General features: G+C 42.6%; 2 protein-coding genes across 2 annotated transcripts in view; both read left to right on the plus strand.

Moving 5' to 3' along the window:
• The window catches only part of LOC120048025 (follistatin-related protein 5-like), a 244,119-nt gene that overhangs the window by 212,585 nt on the left and 4,396 nt on the right, over positions 1–27,138 (plus strand). The window contains exon 15 of the mRNA XM_038993697.1: positions 40–164. Within this exon, the coding sequence (XP_038849625.1) occupies positions 40–164 (125 nt within the window). The remainder of the gene's footprint in view (positions 1–39; positions 165–27,138) is intronic.
• On the plus strand, positions 8,950–10,848 carry LOC120048026. Its single transcript, XM_038993698.1, has 4 exons — positions 8,950–9,242; positions 9,337–9,606; positions 9,704–9,808; positions 9,928–10,848. The coding sequence occupies exons 1-4, from the start codon at positions 8,981–8,983 to the stop codon at positions 10,311–10,313; spliced, it is 1,023 nt and encodes a 340-aa protein (XP_038849626.1). The 5' UTR covers positions 8,950–8,980; the 3' UTR covers positions 10,314–10,848.

Here is a 27,138-nt window from a genome sequence, read left to right on the forward strand (position 1 = left end):
CCTTTCCCCTCCCCTCCCTCTCTCCTGGTGTGGTGCTAGGTGATCAATCAGGCCAGCGGGAGTGTGTCCCACCATACCGTCCACACCCAGCCAGTCGGCAGACGCTTTGATAGGGTGGATGATTTCTTCATTCCTGCCGCTAGCCTCATCATTAATCACATCAGGTATGTCAGTGTCGGTGTGTGTGTGTGAGAGAGTCAGTGTGCGTGCATGTGGGTGTGTGTGTGTGTGTGTGTGCGAGAGTGTCGGTGTTTGAGAGTGAATCTAAAGACAGTCGTTTAACTCCCGAGCATCACCCCCTCCCCCCTCGCCTCGGATCAGAAAAGCAGGTGGGGCGCGTTCACTGATCCAGCACTTGTCAGCAACAAGGAGTCGACATATGCAGAGCAGATTGATTTGGACCATGCGCTTTTGACGGACACTCACCGAGACTCAGTCAAAAGCTACTGATACACCGAAGCTTAACTTGATACAGAAGGCTGGCACACCAAGTTGGAGAGGTAGAGGAAGCCAAGTGCCAAGCAGGAGGTCTCCGGGATTTAAGGATGTTAACAGTCTCCCGGCGAGTTACGTTCGCTAGCCCTAGTTGTAATTAGGTCCACCAAGATCTGCCTGAAAGGGTTGCTAAAAAACACGGAAAAGTAATCAGAACTTACAGTTGAAGTCGGAAGTTAACATACACCTTACCCAAATACATTTAAACTCAGTTTTTCACAATTCCTGACACTTAATCCTCGTAAAAATTCCCTGTCTTGGGTCAGTTAGGATCACCACTTTATTTTAAGCATGTGAAATGTCAGAATAATAGTAGAGAGAATGATTTATTTCAGATTTGATTTCTTTCATCAGATTCCCAGTGGGTCAGAAGTTTACATACACTCAATTAGTATTTGGTAGCATTGCCTTAACATTGTTTAACTTGGGCCAAACGTTTCGGGTAACCTTCCACAAGCTTCCCACAATAAGTTGGGTGAATTTTGGGCCATTCCTCCTGACAGAGCTGGTGTAACTGAGTCAGGTTTGTAGGCCTCCTTGCTCAAACACGCTTTTTCAGTTCTGCCCAAAAATGTTCTATAGGATTGAGGTCAGGGCTTTGTGATGGCCACTCCAATACCTTGACATTGTTGTCCTTAAGCCATTTTGCCACAACTTTGGAAGTATGCTTGGGGTCATTGTCCATTTGGAAGACCCATTTGCGACCAAGCTTTAACTTCCTGACTGATGTCTTGAGATGTTGCTTAAATATATCCAAATAATTTTCCTACCTCATGATTCCATCTATTTTGTGAAGTGCACCAGTCCCTCCTGCAGCAAAGCACCCCCACAACATGATGCTGCCACCCCCGGGCTTCACGGTTGGGATGGTGTTCTTCGGCTTGCAAGCATCCCCCTTTTTCCTCCAAAGATAACTATGGTCATTATGGCCAAACAGTTCAATTTTTGTTTCATCAGACCAGAGGACATTTCTCCAAAAAGTACAATCTTTGTCCCCATGTGCAGTTGCAAACCGTAGTCTGGCTTTTTTATGGCGGTTTTGGAGCAGTGGCTTCTTCCTTGCTGAGTGGCCTTTCAGGTTATATCGATTTAGGACTCGTTTTACTGTGGATATAGATACTTTTGTACCTGTTTCCTCCAGCATCTTCACAAGGTCCTTTGCTGTTGTTCTGGGATTGATTTGCACTTTTCGCACCAAAGTATGTTCATCTCTAGGAAACAGAACGCGTCTCCTTCCTGAGCGGTATGACGGCTGCGTGGTCCCATGGTGTTTATACTTGCGTACTATTGTTTGTACAGATGAATGTGGTACCTTCAGGTGTTTGGAAATTGCTCCCAAGGATGAACCAGACTTGTGGAGGTCTACAATTGTTTTTCTGAGGTCTTGGCTGATTTCTTTAGATTTTCCCATAATGTCAAGCAAAGAGGCACTGAGTTTGAAGGTAGGCCTTGAAATACATCCACAGGTACACCTCCAATTGACTCAAATTATGTCAATTAGCCTATCAGAAGCTTCTAAAGCCATGACATCATTTTATGGAATTTTCCAAGCTGTTTAAAGGCACAGTCAACTTAGTGTATGTAAACTTCTGACCCACTGGAATTGTGATACAATGAATTATAAGTGAAATAATCTGTCTGTAACAATTGTTTGAAAAATTACTTGTGTCATGCACAAATTAGATGTCCTAACCGACTTGCTAAAACTATAGTTTGTTAACAAGAAATTTGTGGAGTGGTTGAAAAACGAGTTTTAATGTTCAGAAAGCCAAACATCTTGGTCTCTTAGATGTAGAAGTTTCTGAAAAGAAACAAAAATACATGTTTTATTAAACCTAATTTTGATCCCAGCTGTATATTTTTGATGTATCTCAGAGGTGGATTATTACAATCCAGACATTACAGTACATGGCCTAATATGTGTGCATAAGGGAAATTCCACGATAACAGAGTAATGCTGAGACTCAGATTTTTCACTTTCAAATGTATGTCAAACAAAAACCAATGATTGCAAAGTAAACCATACTTGAAGAACAGTGCAGATGCAAAGTTTGGTAACAGAATGATGGTTTGTGCTGTTGGTGTCATCAATCTGTTAGCCAAATTTGCATTTGCACTGTTACTCAAATAAATGTGTATCCTTATGCATAGAGTTGATTCGTTTAACTTTGTAGTCATTTGTTTTTCTATGGCATAAATTTTAAAGTGATAAATCTGAGTCTCAGCATCACTCTGTTACGGCGTAATTGCCCATTACATATTTCGGTTTGGATACATCCCTATGGGCCTAACTATGATGTGCCTTTTACGCCCCAGTATTAACTAGTTCTTGCTCATTCATGACGCCATGCTAATAAAAAATAATGACTATCAGGAGTACTTGCTAGATTAAAAAGCTTTTATTTGTTTTTTGTGAAAGCTCTGGTGTCTCCACAAGCAAAAGTTTCACTTAGTGAACTCCCTTGATCTCTCCTTTAATGTGAAATGCAGAATTAACTAGGCTTGGGGTGTATACCGGGGTATTTGGAAATATCCATGGGATGGTTTTTCAATACCGTCATTACTGTTGAACTATTTATTATACGTTTTTTAAATAAATGTGAAAATTGGTAGCTACTTTTTAAGTAAATACCTGCAGTCAACTTGTGCAATACGTTAGGAGATGAAGCAGATTGGGTTCTTCATGTCACCTGTCACCACAATTTTCATTATGAAGCTTAGTGGTAGTCCCCAGTCACGTTTGTTTACAAGCACACAACGACGAGAGACCGGAGCCTTGTGAGTCACTCACTGTTGTGCAGCACACGCCAAGTGATCTAGCTAGTTACAGTTTGGAATTCACAACTAGCACAGGTTAGTGAATGCTAACCTCCGATGTTATTGTAATTGTGAGAGGTTAGAATGTCTTGGGGGTATGATATTTGTGCATCTGTAACTTTCTCACTCATCATTATCCACGATTCATTCAGGACTATCCATAATCATGGTAGCATGCACATTATTGTAGAAATGTTTAGAAACATATTATATTCTTATTTACAAAAAAAGTTACAAAAAAATGACACAATATATTATTTATCATTCATTTCTATTGGGCACAAAATAATCTGAAACACAACCAAAACAAACAGAAAATGCATCCAACAAGTTTGTAGAGTCACACGCTTGATGTAGTCATTGCGTGCTAGGAATATGGGACCAAATTCTAAACTTTTGACTACTTTCAGACACTTATACAGTATAGTCAAATTTGGACTCATCAGACCAAAGAACAGATTCCCACCGGTCTAATGTCCATTGCTCGTGTTTCTTGGCCCAAGCTAGTATATTCTTCTTATTGGTGTCCTTTAGTCATGGTTTCTTTGCAGCAATTCGACCATGAAGGCCTGATTCACACAGAATCCTCTGAACAGTTGATGTTGAGATGTGTCTGTTACTTGAACTCTGTGAAGCATTTATTTGAGCTGCAATTTCTGAGGCTGGTAACTCTAATGAACTTGTCCTCTGCAGCAGACGTAACTCTGGGTCTTCCTTTCCTGTGGCGGTCCTCATGAGAGCCAGTTTCATCATAGAGATTGATGGTTTTTGCAACTGCACTTGAAGAAACATTGAAAGTTCTTGACATTTTCCGGATTGACTGACCTTCATTTCTGAAAGTAATGATGGACTTTCATTTCTATTTGCTTATTTGAGCTGTTCTTGCCATAATATGGACTTGGTATTTGACCAAATAGGGCTATCTTCTGTATACCACCCCTACCTTGTCACAACACAACTGATTGGCTACAACGCATTAAGAAGGAAAGAAATTCCACAAATGAACTTTTAACAAGGCACACCTGTTAATTGAAGTGCATTCCAGGTGACTACCTCATGAAACTGGTTGAGAGAATGCTAAGAGTGTGCAATGCTGTCATCAAGGCAAAGGGTGGATACTTTGAAGAATCTCGAATATAAAAAATGTTTGGTTACTACATGATTCCATTTGTGTTATTTCATAGTTTTGATGTCTTCACTATTATTCTACAATGTAGAAAATAGTAAAAATAAAGAAAAACCCTCATAGTAGGTGTGTCCAAACTTTTGACTGGTACTGTAAGTGAATTTGCCCCAATAATTTTGGTCCCCTAAAATGGGGGGACTGTGCAAAAAGTGCTGTAATTTTTAAACGGTTCACCAGCTATTGATAAAAATACCCTCAAATTAAAGCTGACAGTCTGCACTTTAACCTCATAGTCATTGTATAATTTCAAGCCAATACCGTGTCACTGTCCCAATACTTTTGGAGGTCATTGTATACAAACACTCACTCAAACACACTACACTGACACACCAAACCCACACACATAACACATATACACATTGCCCTACGTGCACTAAATTGAACAAGATTGAACTTCCCAAGGTGTGATAGGTAGGCGTACTCTCACCCTTTAGGTCCAATGGAATGCACAAACCCTGCCCACTTTGGACAGATTAAACTCAATCAAGCACACCTACTGATAGCTTTTCATGCTAAATAACTCCATTAGCCTCAGCCAAGATCGATCCATTGTGGGTGTGCACAACAACTCCCCCAAACCAATATGCAGTCAGTGTACCTCATAGCAGAAAACAGGAGTCCAGGGCACTAAACATCACAATATACTAAGGCTTTGAAGGCTTTTAGATTTGCCAGGCAAAACCATCTGGGGGCACTGGGGAGTTGTGAATTGATGCCAAGGATATGGTGTTGTGCATAAGGCCTATTTAAATACCCTAGCCCTTAGAAACGTCTGATAACGCTGCTTACAATAGCCCCTTGATTGTGATCTTAGGGCACATGGAGTCTCTAGTCAATGTTTTTGCCGACTCTATTATTGAGGTCTTGGACTTCAATTCCGTTCTAATCTTTTGTGCTGTTGTGTCTACTTCGCTTGGTGGTGAGCCGACAGGGTTGAAAGTTTTGTTGGCTGTATTATATGTCATGTTTTTACGTTTAGGTCTGTGAATGGACAATGGCCAGTAAGAGTCTGTCGGTAGACATTGCAGTGTTCATATGCATGATTAAATATACATGATTTAACATACATTATTAAATATACATTCTTTAATATACATACATTTTCATATTGGAGGATGGTTAGAAATAAGGACATTATTAACCCATACATAACACATTCATACCCATGCATGACATATTCATAACCCATACATAGCACATTCATAACCCTTACATAATCAATTCATAAGCAGTGCATAATAATTTTTGACATGCTCATCAAATTTTTTAAAAGTCATATGCGCCAAATACAACAGGTGTAGACCTTAATGTGAAATGCTTACTTACAAAGCTCTTAACCAACAATGCAGTTCAAGAAATAGAGTTAAGAAAATATTTACTAAATAAACTAAAGTAAAAAAATGTAATGTAACACAATAAAATAACAATAACAAGGCTCTATACAGGGGGTATCGGAGGTAATTTGTACATGTAGGTAGGGGTAAAGTGACTATGCATAGATAATAAACAGCGAGTAGCAGCAGTGTAAAAACAAAGGGGGGGGGTGTTAATTGAAATAGTCTGTGTGGCCCTTTTGATGAATTGTTCAGCAGTCTTATGGCTTGGGAGTAGAAGCTGTTAAGGAGCCTTTTGGACCTAGACTTGGCGCTCCGGTACTGCTTGCCGTGCGTTAGCAGAGAGAACAGTCTATGACTTGGGTGACTGGAGTTTTTGAATTTTTTGGGGGCCTTACTCTGACACTGCCTAGTATATACACTACTATTCAAAAGTTTGGGGTCACTTAGAAATGTCCTTGTTTTTGAAAGAAAAGCCCATTTTTGTCCATTAAAATAACCTCAAATTGATCAGAAATACATTGTAGACATTGGTAATGTTGTAAATGACTATTGCAGCTGGAAACGTACGATTTTTTGGGGAATATCTACATAGCCTTACAGAGACCCATTATCAGCAACCATCACTCCTGTGTTCCAATGGCACGTTGTGTTAGCTAATCAAATCAAATCAAATGTATTTATATAGCCCTTCTTACATCAGCTGATATCTCAAAATGCTGTACAGAAACCCAGCCTAAAACCCCACACAGCAAGCAATGCAGGTGTAGAAGCACGGTGGCTAGGAAAAACTCCCTAGAAAGGCCAATCCAAGTTTATCATTTTAAAAGGCTAATTGATCATGAGAAAACCCTTTTGCAATTATGTTAGCACAGCTAAAATCTGTGTGCTAATTAAAGAAGCAATAAAACTGGCCTTCTTTAGACTAGTTGAGTATCTGGAGCATCAGCATTTGTGGGTTTGATTACAGGCTCAAAATGACCAGAAACAAATAACTTTCTTCTGAAACTCGTCAGTCTATTCTTGTTCTGAGAAATGAAAGCTTTTCCATGCAAGAAATTGCCAAGAAACTGAAGATCTTATACAACGCTGGGTACTACTTCCTTCACAGAACAGCGCAAACTGGCGCTAACCAGAATAGAAAGAGGAGTGGTAGGCCCCAGTGCACAACTGAGCAAGAGGACAAGTACATTAGAGTGTCTAGTTTGAGAACCAGACGCCTCACAAGTCCTTTAAATTGTACCCACAAAACACCAGAGAGAGATTAAAGTAGATGTCACACGTCAAAATTTGATGGATGACCCTATGTGAACCTATGTGACCGCTATGTGAACCTAAGGGGCTGCCTGTCAGGACATCCTGATGGTTAGGTGGGGGTCTTTGGGTAAGGGTCCAGTTGTCAGGTCAACCGGTAATGATTTATGACCCAAGCCTGATTTATGACCCTATGTAATGATTTATGACCCTATGTCATGTAGAAGGGTGCATGTCAATATTTGGGTTTCAGGTCAGGACATCGTGGTGGTTAGGGGGGTAGGGTTGAGTAAGTGACCAGGTGTCAGGTCAACCTGTTTCTCACGGTTTGGGGGTGGTTAATGCCCCTTATAAAGCGGCTGAACAATACCTGTTTAAGCCTGTACATGATAACCCCCCTGAATATTAAACAAAAATGACACCTATGCCAATTTTAGGGATGTTATGCACGGCTTGTCATGAACCCAGTGACCAAAGCCTTGAAAAAGTTCTGTGTGAAGCTCCAGAATGTTTTAAAGGATTTTTGGGTACGAGTGAGGGCCACATGTCTTACATATTCCACCCGGAGGATTCTACGGTAAAGATATTCACAGACAGTGGACCCAAACCCCTTTATCAGGCAAAACCTGGGAGTTTTCCCCCGGCTCTGGGGATGAGAGAATGGCTAAACATCAGGCTGGCGCTTTGTAAAATTGAACAGGTCCTGAGTGGTACAAATGTGCCAGGATATGCTTTGGAAGAACAGGTCTGCGGCCGCAGTGATCTCAAGGCTCTAAGAATTGCTTCAATGGACTATAGCCCTGACAACAAAGTGACAATTTTAGCCTGTGACCTTTATGATAAGTCTAATGCTACAAAGTCTGTCAATTCTCCTGTAGCTTCCAGAGCACGCAAACATGTAAACTTTTTTATTCCTGTGTTTAGTTTTAAATGGGTGGATTATCCAATTTTCATAACCCTTATGAATAAGCTGGACATTCTCTTCCAAAATGGTGAACAGTTACAGCGCTGGGCGAGGCTTTCCTTGAGACAGAGTCAAGACCAAAAGGCCAGACGTCGGATCTACCCCTGGAGTGAAAACTTACCAAGTGTTGCTGAGCCTGGCAAGAGATCCCGGCATTTTGATGACCAACTGGACACTGACAATGGGGGGTGGTTGCATCAGATCCCTGGATCTGTAAGAACGGCATTGTAAAATACCTTAATAATGTAAGGCTATAAAATGTATGTACTAAATATTTTGAATGAAATAAATGGTTTTAAAATCAGAATCTTACCATGTCAGGAACTCTCGCGTTTGTTCACTCTTAGCGCAGTCGGTCCCTGAGAAAAAAAACTTGCGCAATGTGCGCGCGTGTGTGTGTGTGTGTTTCAAAAACAGAGAAAAAAGGGTCGGGTGTGTTTGTTAAAAAAATACCCTTGCATCTGCGCTCAAGGCTCTCTATGCATGGGGGTCGTTTGAAACCAAGGTTTACACTATCTGGCAAAACAGATGCCTAAAAATCATTCAGCCCAGCGATGTCGAGACCTCCCCACCCCCAGCATCTAGATGCTAGCCCCCGGAGATTTTAGAATATCAAAAAGATACCTAATGTTTAGACACCCCCCCAATACCCTATGTTTGAACCAAATGGCAGGTGTTTGAACCACATGTCTTAGGCTTCAAAGATAACTTTGAGGCGGTTTTAGCGCGAAAAAATACGACACCACGCGAGTCATACGGCTACAAAAGCTAAGCAAAACAGGTCCCCCTGTTAGCTTCGTTTTCGCGCATTTACCCTACAGCATTCCCCCAGGAATAGTTATCGGACGGACCCCGTTAAAAAAGATCATCTGGTAAAAACCCTCCTCATGGATATTTCTCAAGGTTAGTTCTTGAAATAAATATTTACATATGCTATATATTAGATTTGTTTGTTCTTGGGAATTGTTTGAAAACGTTGTATGTTATAGAAATATTAAACAGGCCTTAGGGCCCGGATTCTTAACGTATAAAATGTCAATATTAGCTAAAATGATTAGAGCTTTAATATTATCTAATGTTTTTTTAGATTCTCAAACCTTCACTCAGATTCTCCGAGATATAACTGAACTCGAACCGGCCGTAGGGTCTCCGGAACAAATTGTTTACATCCCAACGCCGACCCTGAATTGTAGTAAGTAAGATTCAAGAATTCCGTAAGAATATTTATACCTTAAAAACAAAAAGTGTAGGCATCTTATATTAAAAGTTATTTTATGTGTTTACAGCTGAAATACATCCTAGAACGGGTGCCATAGGGAGTCTACACGGTTTCTGTGAAGGATATGCCTACGAGACAATTGTGCCCTACTCCCAGGATGTATTTACACACAAGCCGCAAACAGAGACTTTAAACGGCCTGTCAACTCCCCTGACCCAGGACCGTTGGACGCCCCCTATTAAACACCAACGGACAATCAGGGCCCAGATCCACAGGTCCGCTTCACCCGAACAATACTACTGGGAGGGTATTCACGAGACAGCGTTACAAGGACAAGGTATGAATCAATTATCATTTATATATATATTTTATTTTTATGCCTGAATATGTTTAAACATGGACTAATGGTGTTTTTTTTTTTTTTTTACTTTCAGGCTCACAAGCTACAGACCAGGCAGATGCTATAATTAGGGTTGCCCAAAGACATGTTCCCGAGTTCTCAGAGCTTCTTCAGAACAGCCCTCTTCAAAAAAGCCGAGGTATTTAATTAATGTATTGTTAATATATAGGCTTATATCTGAAATGTATTTTACATTTTTATCAAACATATTTTAGGGTTAATAACCTATTTTTCTGTATGTATTATTTTTTAATGCAGACTCCTCGCCGGCTTATAAAGACATCCAAGAAGCTACACATCTAGATCCCGAAGAGGCGCCAAAGACCCCAGTCACCAGAACAGCGAAGCCTGATGATTTCAAAGTTTTAAATGACATTTCTGAGGTAGACGATTTGATGTTCTGTGAAGTGGCCAACCTTATTGAAGCGGCCAATTCTGGTGGGGCAACAGCCTCTTGTGAAATAGACCAAGCCGTGCTTTTCAAGGCTTTTACACAGGGTTTAAAATCACGAAAGGCTTTACTTCAACGTCGTATGGGTATTCTATTCGAACATCAATACAATCAGGATGTGTCATTCTGGCGTAGAGAGCTTCCCCGCATGTTAAACAACAGTAGGGTTAAAACAAGCAAATACCTCCGTTAAAAAACACATATGTAAAAAAAAAAAACACAAGCACACACATCCTTAAGTAGAGAAATGGCGCCCCCTATAGACCTAAGCGAGACAATTGAAACCCTCTTAGCGGAAATCCCTACAGAGCTCCAAGATATAATTAACCATATGAATGATTCTGGGCTAATTGACATAGGGGCTATAGATGAAAACCTATTATCCCAGATTCCCTCCGAACTCATTGAAATTATTACACGTATGAATGAGTCAGGGTCTGCAGATGAAAACAGGTTATCACAGATACCCGAATCAATCATATCTTTAATTACCCAGATGAACGAGAGCCCAAGGTTTAATTCTGCACCCCCTACACCTCTAAGCCATCCTTTAACACCCTTGTTCGAAGAGGAAACCCAATACGATGTTTTTGAACAGCTGAACAAATGTCTATCAAATCTGGAGCGGGAAGGTCTTGATCACAATGTACAGAACGAAAGCCCTAGGTTTAATTCTGCACCACCTACACCTCTAAGCCAGCCTTTAACACCCATGTCTGAAGAGTCTGAAACCCAATACGATGTTTTTGAACAGTTGGACAATTGTCTAGCAAATCAGGATGGGGATGGTCTTGATCGCAGTGAACATGTTTTGTATCGAAATAAATTCCACAATATTGAGGTTCGACAGTTTTTCAATTTCGCATGGGGGGGTCAGATTCGGGAATATGCTGTGTTTTACGTAATGCTTATGGACACTTTGAATGAACTGGTAGATAGAGTTAGAGCTTATAGCCAACCAAGGGATACCTTACAGTTGGAAATTTTTGGAGACAGTCTGCAGAGCCGTGTGTCGCTTATTTTAAATAGGGGTGAAGCAGATCTTGAACAATTTGTTAACCTGCTAGAACGCCTTGTTCAGTCAAATTTAAACGTGCTAGCAGATAGGACCCTCGAACTTGTAGTACAATTAGTCCGGCCACCACAAGGGGGCGGCGGGCAGAGACGTAAACTCGATAGCCTGATGCAGTCCGAAATCATAAGCAATAAAAAGGCCTACCTCATAATCGTTCACAATCATGGTAATAAGCTATGCTTTGCCATAGGTTTGGCCCACTTACTCAGCCCAGGATGTACAGAGCGCGAAGCGTTACAGAAAGCTCAAGAGCTACAAAAGGCTGTGGGTTTAGGTATACAGGAGGCTGTGGCTTTCTCAGACATAGGCAAATTTGAAAACTTTCTGAATATCAAGATTGTGGTTTTGTACCACAGCAGGGCTAATGACGCTCTCTTGAAGTTCCAAAATATACAAGAGCCACACCCTAAGACTATGTACTTTTATGTGCAAAATGAGCATTACTATGCCGTAACTAACATCACAGCATTTTTAGGCGCCCCATATGTCTGTCCAGCCTGTCATACCGGCTACACCCGCAAGGGGGGGCACTCGTGCCGTTATAACTGTTCAGTATGTCTGGATAAACATTGCCCTATGCAACCGCTAAACTTGACACCCTGTGAGGATTGTCACCGCACATGTCGTTCGGCCTACTGTTACGAAAAACACAAAACTGAAACATGGCACCCCAAGGCCTGTAAATCTGTAAGCATTTGTGACATTAACAAGAAATGTCCAAAATGTCATTGCAATTACAACCTTAAAATAGACAGCCCTAAACCCCATGTTTGTGGAATCATACATTGCCCAATCTGTAAAGGGCCCTTGAAAAGCAGAGACACAGAAGTTGTTCAAGAAGTAACACATGAGTGTTACATTCAGCCCTTGGCTGAAGATGAACATACAGAGAAATATGTTTTTTATGATTTTGAGACAAATCAGCAATCAGGGGTTCACTTGCCTATTTTTGTATCTACCATGACTTTCACCGGTGAAAAGTGGTCGGCCGAGGGGCCCGATTGCGCCCGACTCTTTCTAAAACATTTTAGAAAGGCCCAGTACAGAAACTTCACGTTTATAGCTCACAATGCGCGAGCCTATGACTCCTATCTGCTTCTGAACCCTTTGATACAGCAAGGCGTGGCGCCCAGTGTCATTGCTCAAGGGAGTAAAATCTTATGTTTTGTTGACCACGCCTTCAAACAGAGATACATTGACAGCTTAAGCTTCTTACCCATGAGATTGGCTCAAATGCCAGAGGCCTTGGGTTTTGAAAACTCGGTCAAAGGCTATTTCCCCCACTTCTTCACATCTGAGGAGAATCTACATTATATAGGAGCTTATCCAGCCCCCGAAATGTACGGTTGTGATCAAATGTCTACCAAAGAGCGTGAGAAATTCATGACGTGGTACGAGACAGTAAGACATGGAACTTTTGATTTTCATAAAGAGATGGAATCATACTGTGACAATGACGTGGTTATACTACGTGAAGGATGCCTCAGATTCAGAGAAGAGGTAATCAAAGATGCAGGCATTGACCCCTGGAGCTGTACAACTATTGCATCCGCGTGCATGAAAACCTATCGTACACACTATCTAACTCCAGCATCTATAGCGATCCCATCGCCAGACAACTACCGACGACAATTCAAGGCCTACTCTAGTGGCTCCATTCAATGGTTGGAGTACCTAGCCCAGGATAAAAATGTTTTTATCCAACATGCTTTGAATCGGGGGGAGAAGGCTTTTGGGCCTTACCATGTAGATGGATACACACAGATTGACGGTGTTGAGACAGTGTATGAGTACAACGGTTGTTTCTTCCACGGTTGTAAATTATGCTTTGTCCCCCAGGCCATGTGTGTCCTAACCCAAAAGACTTTTGGGGAAATGTACCAAGAGTTTCAAGACAAACTGAATTCTTTAAAGGCTACATACGGGTTAAAAGTTGTGGTTTTGTGGGAACACGAATGGACAGCCCTGAAAAAGGCGGATCCTCATGTTCAGGCCTTCCTTACCCAATATGACCCTCCAGAGCCCCTGGAACCGAGACAGGCCTTGTTTGGAGGCAGGACCAATGCTTTGACATTGCGTTATGTAGCTCAACCCGACGAGACAATAGGCTATGTAGATTTTACATCCCTATATCCTCATGTAATGAGTTCCTCATGCTATCCTATAGGGCATCCTGAAATTATTCACAGCGACTTTGACGAACCCCAAAATTATTTTGGTTTAATCAAAGCGACGGTCTACCCTCCTAGGGGTCTGTTTATACCTGTGCTGCCTTACAAGGGGTCTAAAGGAAAACTTTTCTTTCCCCTTTGTCGCACATGCTGTGAAAACAACAACCAGGAAAACCCATGTGATCACTCAGATCAAGAAAGAGCCCTGACAGGTGTCTGGGTCACCGCTGAATTCTCTAAGGCTTTGGAGAAGGGGTATCGTGTGGCCAAAATCTTTGAAGTGTGGAACTTTTCCAGGAAATCAGACACACTTTTTAAAGAGTACATCAAGACCTTCTTGAGATGCAAGCAGATGGCTTCAGGCTATCCAGCATCGGTCACAGATCAAGAAAGTAAAGAGAAGTACATTCAAGACTACCATGACAGAGAAGGCATACTTCTTGACCCTGACAGAATACAGGTCAACAAAACCAAAAGAAATGTTTCGAAATTGTACTTGAACTCCCTTTGGGGGAAGTTAGCGCAGAGAAGCAATATGCTAACAACTTCGATCATTAAAGACCCGGAAGAATTTTTGGAATTTGTTTTTTCGGACCAATACGAAATTTCACATTTTTCATTCTTGAGTCAAGACATTGCCTTGGTGCAATGGCGGCGCAACCCAAAGTGGGTTCTACCCCCAGGTAATGTAAATGTGTTTCTTGCAGCATTTACCACAGCCTATGCCCGACTTGAACTGTACACCCTCATGGAACAGCTTCAGCGGCGGGTTCTTTACCACGACACAGACTCTGTGGTCTATGTAAGCAAGCCGGGGGATTGGACCCCCCCACTTAGCAACTATCTTGGGGGTTTAACTAGTGAACTCGCCGAGGGTGACCATATCACAGAATGGTCCTCATGTGGGCCCAAAAGCTATGCTTTTAGGACTAAAGACAATCACGTGGTGTTGAAAGCCAAAGGCGTGACTCAAAACTACGAAAATGCCCCGCGTGTAAACTTGGAATCAATCACGCGCTTGGTCGACGGGTTCGTAAATGACAAGAATAGTGACTTGGAGATTTTGACCTCCTACAACAAAATAGTGAGGGATAAAAAGGGGTTCCATCTAAGAAACGCCCCACTCACTAAAAGATTCAGGGTAGTCTATGACAAGAGACGGCTATTGCCTGACGGTACCACATTGCCCTTTGGCTACTGACTTATGCTACAAGCCCCAGTGTGTCTTAAAGCTTAAGATATAATGACGGCTGTCGAGGATTTTGACCCCCGTTTAAAACTGCCCTTTTCGGCCTTAATTGCAGGCCCATCAAACAGTGGTAAAACTTTTTTTGTAAAAAGTATTTTAGAGAATTCTGAACATGTTTTATCTCAAAAGCCTGACAATATTGTATGGTGTTATTCATGTTACCAACCTCTGTATGATGAATTATTGAAGACAATAAAAATCAAGTTTGTTGAAGGAATACCCGAATCTCTGTCTGATGATGAACTTCTCCCCCCACATAAATATAATCTGCTGGTTTTGGACGATATGCTATTTGCTGGTAGCGAACACCCCGAAATTGCACGAGCTTTTACCCAATATACTCATCATAGAAACCTGTCCGTGCTTTACTTGGTCCAGAATGTGTTTCACCAAGGTAAAAATAGTCGGACCATTAGCTTGAATGCCAACTACATGGTATTGTTTAAAAATCCTAGAGACAAACTGCAAATTAGCACTCTAGCTCAGCAGATGTACCCTGGACGGAAATCATACTTTATGGAGAGCTATGAGGACGCTACCAAAGAGCCATTTTCTTATTTAATCGTGGATTTAAAAGCAAATACTCCAGAACACCTTAGGCTACGTACAGGGCTGTTTCCGTGGGAGCGGCCTGCTGCATACCTTCCTAAAAAGTAAACGCTATGTCTCTGCGTTTAAAAAGAAACCTGCCCCTCTTGACAAGGCTAGTTGGGTCTACAGCTAAAGGACGGAAGGCCATCTTGGGTAGTTGTTCTTCAGATCTCATATTAGCCTTATGTGAGATTGCTTTGAATCTTCTCAAAGGACGCATTCCACTCACCCTGAACCAATTGAAAAAATTAAAGAGACAAAAGACCGCGATCAAACTCTTTGCCAATAAAAGGGCCAGTCTTCAAAAGAAAAGACATAGTATACAACAGTCTGGGGGTTTTCTTATACCTTTACTCAGTATAGCCGTGCCCTTCATCACCAGCCTTATTGCGGCCAGACGTGGGGGTTGAACACGCGGTGTGATGGCCACTAAAATGTACTTGGTGCCACAACAAGAGTTGGATAGACTTAAAAATCAAATGCAGGGTCCTGAAAATATCAGACAAACAGCTGAAAATGATTTGGATACGGCCATGAAGGATGTTTTGAACCGAAAAGGATTGAACCCCTATGATAAGATCCAAAAATACACAAACCTAATGCAAAGATATTTGACTCTGGTAAAGCAAGGGGAGAGAGAGACCAACCATTTAACACTTTCCCTACCGGACCCTTTAACAGATGTCGAACCTAACGATAGCCAGGCCCCGGTAAGGCCTGTACCGGCGATCTTACCTAGTGAAGATCCTATGTCTGGTGAAGCTCAAATGCCTTTTGAAGATAAAGTTATGCATGACCTACTGACACATGTGCCTTTACGTAACAGGAAGAATGTTAAATACATTATGAACAAGATAAAAGACTCAAAGGGGTTAGCTGCTTGGAACGATTCTGGAGAGTTTATACTTCAGGGCGCTGTTGTTAGGGGGTCCCATATGGTGGACTTACTTAAAAGTACCACGGCTGCCCACAAGGTTGCTGATGACCGAAGGCCTCCCGGCTGGCGTCAGTTTCTTAAGGCCCTGGCAATCCTGAACATTCCCCTCTCCGGTGTACCCAACCATAAGCTTCGTCAACAGATTCAAGCTTTAAAACAAAAGCCTTCAACGAGATACAGCACCCCTAAAGATGCCCCAACGACACCGTCCCCCTATGAAAGCGATGATGCTAACTCATTTACTCCCATGAACGTCTCAGGACCTTTTCCTAATCCCGATCTCTCGGCGTGGTTAGACTTTTGAAAATGACTTTTGAATGACTATGATTAAATTCAATAAAATGTTTTATTTGAAAAATAAGCAATTTAACATTTGTGGCATTCTTGAAACATATGACGTGAGCATACGCCTTGATTACGCGTTCTTAAACGACACACATTTGAACACTTTTGATATTTTCTAACAAAACAAGATACAAAGTTATCATTACTTCTTAAATCATCCTTATAAAGAAACATAACATCTTCAAAAGAAACTCCCCGGGCTCTTTGGCACAGGTAAAATACACAGTGGTGACCGCATGTAGTGGAAAGGTTATCTTGCACTTGTTTGATGCTGTAGTAGATCTTTGAACCGTTTAGGGTCAAAAAATCTTTAATAGATTTAGGGAAATGTGAAAAACCGGGGGGAAAGCCATAGGAATCAAAAAAAGTTGAGATTTTTCTTCCACCTTCCTGTTCTAATGTCATAGCTAGCCAATGTTCACCAGGCATGTGTTTAGGATGGGTATTGACAATAAACATTGCAGGCCTCTCAGGCCATATCTCAATAGGTAATTCATCACAAGCCATCACTCCACAAAATTGTTTTCCAATCAAGCGGCTCATGAGCCCTTCCAACTCTTGGGTATTCATGTCTTTGCTCAAAGGTCCTTAATAATAATCCACTAAGACCTGTCTTCGGGCATTCACTTCCAAGATTGAATCAGAGCATGCGTAAACAATCATGCTAACTGTACAGGCTAAAGGTGTACGGAAACGCATTTCCAGCCTGAGGTTACCTTGGGACACCACAGACAGATTTCCTGAGGTGTCATCATCAGGGGATAAATTGAAAGCATACAATGTGTAACCCTCTGCAAAATCATTTCTGTCAATAGGTAAAGAGAGATCTTTTAGATGCCTCCCTGTAGCCAGGAATAGATTGTAAAATTCTCGCACAGATATGTTGTTGTTAAATTGGGGTTGGAAAGCCTTAGCAGGAACCTGACGTCCGTCCTGACAGAGAGCTACATACTCTGCATTGAAGTGTTGAAAATTAAAGGGGTTTTTATCTAAACTCCCCGTATTAGAGGCGTGATCAACCAGACCTATAACCACATATCTAGGTAAAGGGCCTAGAAATAGGTTTTCTTGACTGCAGATTCTACTGCCCACAGGTATGCTAAAGGTTTTCATGGTAATTCTTTGGAGAGGGTAAAGGGCATTTCCTTTCATCAAAGCATGTGAGTGACCCAGGCGTACGGCCGGAGATACAGACACTTTTTTAATAAAAAGGGTGGCCCCCAACACTTTCAAACTAAAATCCCCGTCTTGGGGAGACATCAGGCAAAAATCATCCTTGGCCCTGGTTAATTTTAATCTTAAATCAACCGAATTTAAGAGTAACCGTTCTTGAAAGAAAATGTCAGAGTGTATAGGGCCTAGCAAATGAAACTCTCGAGATTCGGCGCAGTAGCGAGCTCGTGCCGCTAGTCCTTTGTTTGCACCGGTGGAAGGGTCTGTCGATTCCATAGAGGCTCCTGCAGTATCCTTGCTAAACAGCCCGGCGCTAAATTGTGTTTTGAGAGTGTCTTCGGAGTAGTTTAGTAAACACTCCATGATGGCTCTATATGGGTATGTGGCGCTGCTTTGACTGATTAGGCGTTCACCCAAAGTCACATCAACTTGGGAGAAAATGGTGGCCAAGGGGTAATTAATGAGACTCACTTTGGCATCGCCTGCAATATTAGACCCATCTCTTTTGGTCACTTTTAGACGTAAATGCACCAAGGTGTTGTTGAGGTCCAGATAGTTGTCACCGTGGCCTGGTATGAAAAATTCGATAGGCCCGTTATCGGTAATAGCAGAGAGAGGGGCTATCTCCACATAACTGGATCTATCTATTGAATGCTGCGTTAAAGGGGCCGTGAAAAGATCGAGTTCTGTCTTTATAGCTTCAGAGGACATTCGATGTAAAAGAGCCATGTCACTTATTCTTTTAGAAAATACTTCCTAGTATTCTTTTAGCCTGTTTTGGTTCAGACCTCCTCACTTTACCACGTCTTTGACTTACTGAGGTTCTTTTAACAGTTAACCGCCGCTTTTTAGGTGCCGGCCTGCGTCTTAAACCTGGGGGTCTCTTTTTTGGTCTTCGAGACAATATCATAAGCCCCGAGCCTTCTTGATGCTCCACATCTGGTGACGCCCTTCGGGTCATAGCATTGGCTACAACCTCACTTACTATATTTTTAGCCGCGGATTTTAAATGTGGTTTGGCTATGCTGAAGCCCCTCTTCATAAACGGTAAAACCATCCTGAAGAGGTTACGGAATATACCGCCTATCCCCGCACCATACATTGTCGGTGCTCCATGATATCCTGGTAGTCCATTACCAACTTGATCCACATAGTATGAAACATAACGGTTAGGGTCGAGCTGATGGTGCTCCATAACTCTTTTATTTGTATTATGTTTATAAATATAATACAGATATTATATATGTAGAGAGGTTTTGGTGGGTCTAAAGTGGAGTTTTACAATCGTTTTACCATAAGTAAATTCAATGTTTTCGTTCTGATCCGTTTTAAGCTCAACCAGAATGTTTTCAATATAGTTCTTGCTGACATGTACGTAGTGCGGCTTGTCATAATTGACAGTGACGATGTCCCCATCCTTTCCGTCTATATGAACTGTTCGCAGGAGGGGCACACAGCTGTCTCCGACCCTTTGATAGGTTATGATGTCGGTATACACAAATATGTTGTAAAATCCTGCATGTATATCCGCAGGGAATGGGAATAATTTATCGTTCACATACGTCCATTTATTGGGACCCATCCCCAACATGTAGGATAAATTACCGCTGGTCTTTATACCTCCGTTAGCAGGCCCTGAGATTTGTATCCTTTTATGGATTGGATTGTAGAATAGGAATATTTCCATCTTGTTCAGGGTTAGGTGTTCATTCAACTCTGAGACGATCCTGTCGACGGTTCTATAGAAACCTTTTTTAAGCTTAATAAGTTTTGCAGGTTCCGATAACCTTTTGCAATAAAAATCACGGTCCTTAGCTTTGATATTATACCAACTATGGGGGTATGTAATCTCGCTGAGACCTACTTCCCAAGCCTCTGATAACTCTATAGGCTTTGGAAAATTGGTTGTATACTTCGAACTCTGATTATTACGATATATCTGTGCCGACGCATTACTGGGGAGAGTCAGGTAGAAGCCGCTGTGTTCCATGATGCCCAACTGTGTACACGCGACTGATGCGCTAGTTATCATGACTAGGGGTTTAAATTAATCCCCGTTGCCTCCACCACATCATGCTCCAATACCCAACTGTTGAACTTTTGAGGCCAGTTTTTCCAGCGGACCAGCAACCATTTTTTACCCTTTTCTCTCTTCTGATCTAGAATCTCCTCCACGTGAAAGACTTTGTCTTTACCCAACTGGACCTTCTGTAATTCCTTCTCATAAAAAGATCCCTCTATAAGATCCCCGTCATAATCTTTTAATTTGTAGACCGGGGGAATGCGTGGCAGACATTCGGTAACGGTAAACAACTCCGAGCTAAAGCCTTGTTCGTATTTTTTGTCGAAAACACCCCTCAACTTTGATATACGAACCAAGTCACCCACTAGGAATTTAAAAGTCATTTTTTTCTTACGGCGAAGTGGGAACAAACCATACATATTTTTAAAGACTTGAAAAGAGTTTTCCGAAGAGACGTCAGAGGGCTTCATACGTATACTCTTATGGAAGCTGTGGTTGTACCCGTTTACTAAATCCTGAACTATGTCTGTATATCTGTGGGTGTTGTGAGCTGTAAAATATCGCCACATCCGCTCTTTCAAAGTCCTATTAAAGCGTTCCACAACCGAAGCTTTCAAATCAGAGCCTGTAGCAAAATGTATTATTTTATACTTATTCATCAGCTTCTGAAATGTTTTATTGAAGAATTCTTTTCCGCCATCAGTCTGCACTTTATTGGGTGCTCCTCCTGCCTTCAAGATCGAGTCAAAGGCCCGGGTTACCTCGGCCCCGCTCTTATTTTTTAAAACCCTTACAAAGGCTACTTTAGAGAAAATATCTATAACCGTTAGCATGTAGCGATTTCCATCATTTTTATCGGCAAGGGCCTGCATGTCGCATAGATCCGCCTGAAATTGGGATAAGGGATGCGTAGAAAAAACTCTATTTCTTGGAAATTGTTTTCTTACAGATTTATGGAGAGTATAGGCATCCTGCTCTGATAACCACTCACTCACTTTAGCATCGCTTAACAGGCTACCTGTTTCTTCGGCTATTGCTCTCTGTAAACGCTCTTTACCACCATAAGACCCGGGGTTAGCGGGATTATAATAAATGTTTTTCAACAGCTGTTCAGCCATCCTTCTTGCCTCTCTGAGGGACAATAACGTTAATGAGCCACTTTCAAATAACGACAACATTTCAGTTTGAGAATTTTTATTTTTTTAACACCAAGTATTACGTATACAACCAATTCAGGATTTGTTGCAAGATACAAGTCCCAGTTTTCTCAACAATCACATCATGCAACACCCTGTATATATGGTTTAGATTTACAGGTTTGTGTCGCTGAATTTTTAAAACACACACGTCGGATATATAAGTATATAAACAACAAATATGATACACGTTCACATTAAATGGGGGTTCAAACAAATAATGCAAAATCTTAGCCAAAGTTACTTCTAGCTCTTCAGACTCATCAACAATTCTTGATACCATTTGTGTCCATTGCAAACTCCCACCCGTATGTCGTACATGATTCATGATTTGTTCCATTTTCAGCAAACGCTCTACATTAGCCCAGGTATTGTGTGTCGTGTAGAACGATACATTATTCACTTTATTTTCAATAATCTGTTGCATAACATTTGTAAGGTCTCTCAAAAGAAAAAATGTATTTATTCGCTCCAACATCGTAGACACATAGTTACCCATAGCTTTTACGTCTAAATAACAAAATGTTACTCGGTCTCTTGGGATTTATTGAGCCAGAAAAGCACCACATCAGCAACCACAGCTTCCCGGTATTTGTTGTCGGCCACCAGGGTGTGTCGGATTTCTTTGAGTTTCTCGTGGATGAAAATTGCCTCCTTCAGTTCATGTAGGAAGGCCTCGGTTACCCCGTAAACTCTAGGGATAGACGGCACAAGACCCATAGCCTCCAGGGCGCTGACCAGCGAGGGTATAAACCTGCGGGACCACAGTCTTTTCACCAGCTCCTCAAAATGATTGAAAAAGTAGTATCTCGGAGGGTCGTATAGGCAAGGATGACGACGCTGGCTGGGGTGATTGATCTCACAGCCGATGCATTTTTCTCTTATATAGTCGCCAATCACCAAGTCTAAAAGTGTAGCTACAGAGGCCTTGATGGTATCCACAAAAATAGTACTGACCACCCCATCAAACACATCCTCAGGCTGGGTACATGTAGGGGGTGTCGAGGGTCTTGCCAGGGGTGAGTAGAGTGTAGGGCTGTGAGGCATTGAGTCCTTAGTTTCGGGGCCCCATGACGTAGATGCGTCCACGTAGATGGTCTGGAGATCCATGGTGTATGCTGAAATGAAGAACTGGCTGCTTTTTTCTTTTTATTGTAGAACAAGGCCATTGGGTATCTGGGGGGGCGTGGTTAAAGCATCCGCTTACTTAGTTTTCTTCTGACGCTGTATCTTCTGGAGGCTCTTTTACATCGTAATCTTTACGATTCGTATATATTATGCACTTCTTTAAATGAACAAGGCTCTGCCGCTGTTGGCTCTGTACAAAGAGATCATCCAACGCCTGCAACATTTTCAATTCCATTACATCCCAACTTTTAAAAGGAATAAGCAGACGCAGTCGGGTATCCCCAGTATGGCCCCCCTCCCTGAGGTTTTGGTTTCGGATTTCCTGGGTGCCGATATAGAACTCCACGCAGCCGCAGGGACGTCCATTCTGTCTTTGTATTTTCACCCTGTGAAATATTCGTCCTGAGGAGTCAGGGGTACCTTCCCAACGGGTCTCGTGGCCCGTGAACACACTATACCCCTTGGTGATAAGGCGCAGTTCAGGACACACAACCTTGCGAAAAACCGACCAGTCTTGAACACCATATTCCAAGCCTACAGTCTGGTCTGTATATTCTTCTCCTTCAGCTACCGTATAGAGGGTCACTCTACAGGCCACGTAATCAAACCGATACCCCCACAGCTGTCCATTAGACATCAACACTTGATCTTTCAGCGCATTTGATGGAGGTATTTGGGTTCTATAAACATTTAAAAAACGTTTTTTTGGAGCATCATATATTGCGGGTTGATACTTGGCCCGTGCTCTATGGACCAACCGAGGACCCGCTTCAGTTGTTACAGTCATCACTGCTTTGTCACCGATCCCAAATTCCATGGTTATTCTTAAGATCTTGTACAGTCTTAAACAGGAATTGTTCTGGGGCTTTATAAGGCTTCTGCAAAGCCAGCCTCTTTGAAATGTTCATTAACAACCCCCAACACTAGACATCCAGGAACAGTTTGACATGACACCTGGTCACTTACTTATCCAAAAAGCACCCCTAACCATCAGGATGTCCTGACCGGAAGCCCAAATATGGGCATGCCCCCATTCTACAAACCATTGGGGCATCAATCACTACATAGGGTCATAAATCATGATCTTTTTTTGATTTACGACATTGACAGCTTGACACTTACCCCAAAGACCCCCACCCCAGGCCAGGATGTCCTGACCGGAAGCCCAAATATGGGCATGCCTGCTACAACAGGACATAGGGTCATAAATCATTACATAGGGTCATAAATCAGGCTTGGGTCATAAATCATTACCGGTTGACCTGACAACTGGACCCTTACCCAAAGACCCCCACCTAACCATCAGGATGTCCTGACAGGCAGCCCCTTAGGTTCACATAGCGGTCACATAGGTTCACATAGGGTCATCCATCAAATTTTGACGTGTGACATCTACTTTAATCTCTCTCACCAGTTTCAACGTCAACAGTGAAGAGGCGACTCCGGGATGCTGGCCTTCTAGGCAGAGTTGCAAAGAAAAAGCCATGTCTCAGACTGGCCAATAAAAAGAAAAGATTAAGATGGGCAAAAGAACACAGACACTGGACAGAGTAACTCTGCCTACAAGGCCAGCAGGAGTCGCCTCCGGGATTCTTTAGGAGCTCACATTCATTAAAATAACTGACTAAACTTCACTTCATTCTGCTAGTAAGCAAACTATTTAATGTGATATTCTTCCATAGCAGGTATACATCTTGCACTGCCTTACTTTTGGTCAATTTGATATTAATTGTACAGTAAGCCTAATGGAAATAGCAACAAGATAAGTAGCCATGTTTTTTGGTCGTCTCGCCCATTAGCGACAACAACTTTAATTTCCTCTGTTTATGAATGGAGTTCCAATGAACAAAAAAGCAAACTATTGCAAACTATTATAAAGTATGCAATCAAAAGTACAACAAAGTATACAGCTCATAACTCAACACACAAGTGTTACTTTTCATATAATTTCACAGTATTTGGAAAAATCTGCATAGTTTACCCATGGAAGGCATGCTGGTAACAAAACAACAAAAACAACTGGCAATTTGTATTTTGCTCAATGTGTTGATATATGATATGGGTTTACAAGCAAAGCCAGCCCAAATGTCACTTTTACTGTTCATAAAGAAAGTAAACAAGCCCATTTTTCTTGATTACTTTTCCTAACAAACTTTAGGACTACTTATTTTTAGACAAAATAAAGCTGAAGGCAAAATTGTCATATTGACCTTCATATATCAAGCACTCTGTTTTATACCACTGCAGATGTGTTCACTGATCTGTCCTAAATAACACATTTGTGGAGAGTAAGGACATTTATCATGGGGACTAGGGATGTCCTACAATGGACACCATACTAATGATACGTTCTCATAGCGCTTCATTGTATTCAGAGTTGCTTGCACTGACACAGTACTCCTTTGTCCCTACCAGGAGTCCACCAGCAACTGTATTTTCCTTTCCTTTCTTCTCTTTCTCTCATTGATCAAATTATAGCGATTTTTTTAATGTGTTACCTTTGAATTCACTTCGCTCCCTGTGGGTGTGATTTAAAAAAAATATTCGACAGTGCTCGTCGTGGGATAAAAAGCTCCCTGGGAAGAATTCCTGGGGATTTTGTGTTGGAAGTTGGAGAAACTCCCAAAGTACATTTTTAAAGGTTATTTATATATCAAAAGATCAAGTCCATGGCAATGGACCATGCAGTCCCTCCTATCTCATTATAACCCAATGCAGCACCTAGTTCACGTCAAACATTAGTCCATTTGATGACGAAGTCCCCAGCCCTAGCTTCCCAAATGGACTATACAATCTCTGGATCAATGCTTTACTTCACAGTGCTGATAATGTGCTCCATCACTCTCTAACAGCGAAGTTCTGTCCACATGAACAGACAGCGGGGGCGTTTAAAATTGCATAAAAGAAGATGGATGATACCAAGATTGAAGTGCATGTCAGAATTAATCAGACAGCATTCAGATTTAATTGAGCCTTGTCAGCCCCGCACTTTCTCCCTTCAGACTTTAAAGAGATAATTCTAATGTGTCATTATCACTATATAATTTTTTATGTATAATATAGTATTTTCAATGATTATTATGCACATTGACATCTATTACTATGAAGCATAGGGCAGACAATTTCAACTCCGCACGCAGAGATTACACATCTGAGTCGATAAGAAAATGGCCACTGATGTGAAATGTCTAGACCGTATCCACCCCGCTCTTCTTCTCAAACCAATCTAAAGGCCTTTTCTTTGAGGAACTGAGATATTGTAGCTAAGAGATTCACACACCCCTCTGTCAAAACTATTTAGTCCATTCAGAGTATAATAATAGGAGAGGTGGTGGAAATGGAAGGCCCTGTCACTGTTAAGATGTTCATGACAGCGTGAGCGAGGAAAATGTGCACCTATTCAATAGTCGTGAGGATAACAGACCTAGTACTTCTCGTGACAATCATAAATATAATTCTACTCTCCACAATTGTAAATGTACTGTAACTGTAGTCGTGGTGAAGTTTGCATTATTTCTAATCTAGTGTGACATCAGCAAGCATGTGCTAATGGATTCAATCCTGTAGGTATTTATTCATTCATTCATTCATTAATAAATAGTGTAACGCTCTAGGTGTCGGGGGGTGTGAAATCAGACGCAGGAACAGCAGAGCTTCAATACGGTGATTTTAATTCCCAACCGGCAAACCAAAATGTCCAACACGGACTTACTGGGTGTCATAAACACCTGTCTACAAACACGGAGACAACACCAGTACATAATACACGAACCACTCCCGAAATCCAAAGTAACAGACGAACAATCCCGCACAAAGAAGCAGACAGGCTGGCTGACTAATAAAGCCACACTAATTACCAATTCCCTCAAACCAGGTGATACAAATAAACACATAAGGAGGGGGAGGAAAAAGAGTCAGTGGCAGCTAGTAGGCCGGTGACGACGACCGCCGAGCGCCACCCGAACGGGAAGGAGAGCCTGCCTCGGTTGAAGTCGTGACAGTACCCCCCCTCTGACGTGCGGCTCCCGCAGCGCGCCGACACCGGCCTCGAGGTCGACCCGGAGGACGAGGCGCAGGGCGATCCGGATGGAGGCGATGGAAATCCTTTACCATAGATGGATCCAACATGTCCTCCACCGGTACCCAGCACCTCTCCTCCGGACCGTACCCCTCCCAGTCCACGAGGTACTGCAGGCCCCTCACCCGGCGTCTCGAGTCCAGAATGGCCCGTATCGTGTACGCCGGGGACCCCTCGATGTCCAGAGGGGGAGGAGGGACCTCCGGTACCTCACCATCCTGCAGGGGACCAGCTACCACCGGCCTGAGGAGAGACACATGAAACGAGGGGTTAATACGATAATAGGAAGGGAGTTTTAATCGATAACACACCTCGTTTATTCTCCTCAGGACTTTGAAGGGCCCTACACACTGCGGCCTCAGCTTCCGGCAGGGCAAGCGGAGGGGTAGGTTTCGGGTCGAGAGCCAGACCCTTTCCCCCGGTACAAACACGGGGGCCTCACTGCGGTGGCGGTCAGCGCTCCTCTTCTGCCTTCCAGTAGCTTGTTGAAGGGACTCCCGGACGGCCCTCCAGGTCTCCTTGGAGCGCTGTACCCACTCCTCCACCGCAGGAGCCTCGGTCTGGCTCGGATGCCATGGTGCCAGGACCGGCTGGTACCCCAACACACACTGAAAGGGGGACACATTAGTAGAGGAGTGGCGTAGTGAGTTCTGGGCCATCTCAGCCCAGGGAATGTATCTCGCCCACTCCCCTGGCCGGTCCTGGCAATACGACCGCAGAAACCTACCCACCTCCTGGTTCACTCTCTCCACCTGCCCATTACTCTCGGGGTGATACCCGGAAGTCAGGCTGACCGTGACCCCCAGACGCTCCATGAACGCCCTCCACACTCGGGACGTGAACTGGGGGCCCCGATCAGAAACGATATCCTCCGGCACCCCGTAGTGCCGGAAGACGTGAGTGAATAAGGCCTCCGCAGTCTGTAGGGCAGTAGGGATACCGGGCAACGGGAGGAGACGGCAGGACTTAGAAAACCGATCCACAATTACCAGAACCGTAGTGTTTCCCTGAGAGGGGGGAAGATCGGTCAGGAAGTCTACAGACAGATGAGA

Source organism: Salvelinus namaycush, chromosome 5 (genome assembly GCF_016432855.1).
Source record: "Salvelinus namaycush isolate Seneca chromosome 5, SaNama_1.0, whole genome shotgun sequence".
NCBI lineage: Eukaryota > Metazoa > Chordata > Actinopteri > Salmoniformes > Salmonidae > Salvelinus > Salvelinus namaycush.